At 36.8% G+C, this 3,655-nt stretch overlaps 1 protein-coding gene across 1 annotated transcript; it reads left to right on the top strand.

Annotated features, from left to right (window-relative positions):
• Positions 1-251: 251 nt before the first annotated feature.
• On the top strand, positions 252-3,423 carry LOC129301013 (uncharacterized). Its single transcript, XM_054939595.1, has 5 exons — positions 252-569; positions 716-776; positions 1,031-1,135; positions 1,943-2,300; positions 3,172-3,423. Exons 1-5 carry the CDS (start codon positions 429-431, stop codon positions 3,191-3,193), a joined length of 687 nt encoding a protein of 228 aa, XP_054795570.1. The 5' UTR covers positions 252-428; the 3' UTR covers positions 3,194-3,423.
• The last annotated feature ends 232 nt before the right edge of the window (positions 3,424-3,655 follow it).

The raw sequence follows: 3,655 nt of genomic DNA, 5'->3' as shown, positions 1-3,655 counted from the left end.
TGGTTAAAACTAATTTATTAGTAATTTACAATTTTATTTTAACTTTTTATAATTATAATTTTATATATTTAATAGTTAACTGTTTATATATTATGAGTAAGAAAAGTATTACTTTTATACCATAATTTTAAATTATATTCAGTCCAAAAAATTGATTGTAATTTCTAAATCTTGCTTCTATAAATAAATTGTTCCACGGGAGCCATGTACAAATAAATGTAACGTTTTGAAAAGAAAAGAAGAAAAGAAAGAAAGAAAGAAACAAAAGGGTTGGGGGTGGGGGGGCGTCTAAAGTCCCCGAAGCGTAGCGGAACGCGGTAAGGCTGTAACAAATTCCAGTTTAGCGTGGTATCGACTTCAACGCTCTGCGACGGTGAAGGAGCAAAAGAAGAAGAAGAAGTTTATCGGTTGAACGCTCTCTCGAGAAAATGGTGGCAACGAACGTGAAGGCGGAGACGCTGTCTCTTATGGACAAACGTGCTGCGATAGAGGTGGAGATGAACGCAATCATCGAGCGCCTCAATCAACCTGGTGGTCCCAGGCTTTCCGGCAATCTCGTTGATTCTGAGGTTTTCTTTCGATTCTGGTTATATACTTTATTTTCGCGCCTCCTATTTGGTGTTCGATGACTAATTATTGCAATTCAGTATACTTTGCTAGGAATTTGAAGTATCTTCACCGTGTAAGAGTGTTAATTAGTTGATCAATTTTCTAGGGATTTCCTCGAACGGATATTGACATTCCAGTTGTTCGTGCCGAGCGACGTCGTCTTTCTGGTATGAATCCCGTTCCCAGTATTTGTTTTTGATGAATAATTGTATAAACATGTGGCATTTCAACAAATTGAAGGGCTACCTCGAGTGACATTTGGGCCTAAAGTTGGTCATCACATCGAATAGCATAATTTTGCTACAGAATGTCGTGATGTAATAAATTAATTGGCTTTAAGATAGGAGCTAGAGTAGCGTTGGTTTTACTTCATTGTCCTGCCATTTTTTTAACCCTTATTTCCCCCTCCTCATCCATGCAGAGCTGCGTAATGATCACAAGGAGATCAGTGAGAAAATAAATCAAAACATACAAATTTTGCATGCAGCAAGACTTGGAAATAAAACGTCACTCCTCAAAGTTTCAGGTACGCTTCCACCAAGTAATGAATGTTGTTATACCATTTGTTGAGAGGTAACTATGGCTTCTTATTGATGTTGCCTTCTGGAACTTTGTTCCTGAAGATAATATATTTTGTACTCCCCCACGTACAAGTATGATTCATAAGGTGTATTCTTTTTTCCCAGTGGTTATATGATGCTTCTCACTTTGGTGAGTGAAGATATGGTGAAAGATATACAAGAGACTTGAATTCACCGATAAAATAATGTGTGTGTGTATAATTTTTTCCTGCTGTGACTGAAAAATAGCTGTTCTTTGATTTAACTCATCTAGAGTAGTTTCTCTACGGTGATATTTCCTTAGATTATGCTGTAAGAACTCATGAGCTGCACTTTTACCACCACGACCAGGTCAGGGCCTGCATGTTTCTGTGTCTGTATCTCAATCTACAACTAGTGGTGCCCTAATTCCATAAGAGGCATAAGGAAGAAATCTTTGATAAAATGTTGAAGGGTCTTTTGAACCTCCATTGACCAAGGCCTTGAAAATGCATTGACAAACACTTCCAAGCTGGCTGGCCAATTTTGCTGCCTCAAAGATACCAAAAGTTTATTAAGCAATCTCTCAACGTTAGCAAAGATGACTATTTCTCCTAGCATTTTGTAGTTAAATAAGTTTCTGGAAAATTATAACGTTTTGAAATGTGAAGTTCTTTGTGTTACGTTTCTTGCTTTCCCGTGTCCTAAGTTGGACCTAAAATTATTCCAAGTCTCTAAATAACAATAATGAATGGCATATACTAAATCATATTAAATGTTTTCCTTTCTGCAAGGTGATGAAGATGGACCTAATGCTCAGACTTCATCAACTGTTGAGTCAGGCTCATCAGTGCAAAATGTTCTTCTGAGAGATTCCTCCAATTCCATGGATGTGGATGTGGTTGTTAGTATACCATTTGCGATGGTTGATGAGATATCTGATTCATCACCGGCTGCAGAGGATGGATTACAACTTGGAGATCAAATTTTGAAATTTGGCAGCGTGGAAGCTGGGGATAACTTGCTCCAAAGGCTGGCTTCTGAGGCTCAGTCAAATCTGGGTCATGCAATACCTGTTGCAATCATGAGGCAAGGTGCTATGATCAACTTAATTGTCACACCTAGAACTTGGCCAGGCAGAGGTCTATTGGGGTATGCATGCGATATCGATAAATTTTTTTGTTTTTTTTTTGTTTTTTGCTTTATGACTAGTGTTATTTTATCGCCATCCACATTTTCATTTTGAAAGAATAGGCTTAAACAACCGTGTTATTAATTTTTTTTGCTTTCTCACACTTTCCCATGTTCAAATAATATACCCAAATGGCCAAAATGCTAGTATACCACCAACAGACTTAACAAAATTGCTGGAGAGATTGAAAATAGGAATTGAATTTTGGTGTGTTAAGTTTTTGTCCTTTGGTTCTTTCGTTTTTTCCTGTTCTTTTGCTTCTGGAGGATATCTTTTACTTTTATCTCTATTTTTCTTGTTTCACTTTAAATTATTTCTTTTTCAATAAAAATGTCCATCCTGTTCTGAGCCTCCTTATCGGAAGGTCTATTTGATTTGGGTAAGCTCCTCTTGTATCTAAAGCGGTTTATTTTTGCATTTTAAAACTCCCTTCCGAGAAACAATATTGCTGGATACTTGTATTATGATTCACCGTTCTGTTTAACTGAATCTAATTAGCTGTACCCTTGCTGATAGTTAGCTTAGAGTCTTTTCCCCTTGTTCTTGCCCTTAGAAAGCTACACCAGTGGGGCATGCTCCAGTTATGGATTAACTTGTCAAGGCCATTGTATATTACTTCTACTCTAAGTTTTCTATAGTAAGTTGAGCACTATTTTCGGCATCAAAATCATCTCAATACAAGTTATTGGTTGTAGCCGTTATTATAATTAAAATTAATGGCTAATAACCTTGTGATCATAGCCAACAGAGAGCATGAAGATTAAGAAATTATTACTGCTAATAATATGCTATTTATTATTGTGTGGCTTCCTCTATGTTGAATCCATGCAGATGTCATTTTCGGATTTTGTAGCTGCAATGATTATTTATCGCATGGTGGTGACTGGTGGCAGTTGGAAGAATCTTCCCTTGCGGTGTTCTTTTGTCCTGTGTCTTGGTCGAGGTCTACACTCTACAGTCCTTTATTTTGTATTCGAATGTTTGTATACTCAATGCCTGACCTTAGATTTTTTGTTGCCGTTTTAGGGATTCCAGATTTTCCATTCATGTTTCAGTTTAATGAAAACGCATTTTGATTTTGAACTATCATTGTGGAAATATAAACTAATCTTCACTGTGTTGGTAAAAAAAAAAACAAAAAAGCGATTCGCTGTTAATAGGGCCACACGAGTTCCATTTTTGGTTTCGTTCCCTTGATTTTGTTGTTTTTCATTCCAATTTCAAAATGTATTCTCTTCATCTCTGTTTTAGACGTAGTTATATGGGCTACGGCTATGGGGTGCAAATCCTTCATTAGCTGTCTCTACAAGCACAA

The sequence above is a fragment of the Prosopis cineraria genome, unplaced genomic scaffold (genome assembly GCF_029017545.1).
Source record: "Prosopis cineraria cultivar Desert tree isolate PC_DT_omini unplaced genomic scaffold, ASM2901754v1 PC1848, whole genome shotgun sequence".
Taxonomy (NCBI): Eukaryota; Viridiplantae; Streptophyta; class Magnoliopsida; order Fabales; family Fabaceae; genus Prosopis; species Prosopis cineraria.
Note: the sequence above shows the minus strand (reverse complement) of the source record. Positions and strands in the feature narration are given on the sequence as shown.

Bases quoted from the DNA above. Each gene is read 5' to 3' on its own strand.
- LOC129301013 (XM_054939595.1), top strand. From the start codon at position 429: ATGGTGGCAACGAACGTGAAGGCGGAGACGCTGTCTCTTATGGACAAA. The intron at 570-715 runs GTTTTCTTTCGA...TCAATTTTCTAG, and splicing joins GCAATCTCGTTGATTCTGAG to GGATTTCCTCGAACGGATAT. The intron at 2,301-3,171 runs GTATGCATGCGA...GAATCCATGCAG, and splicing joins CCAGGCAGAGGTCTATTGGG to ATGTCATTTTCGGATTTTGT.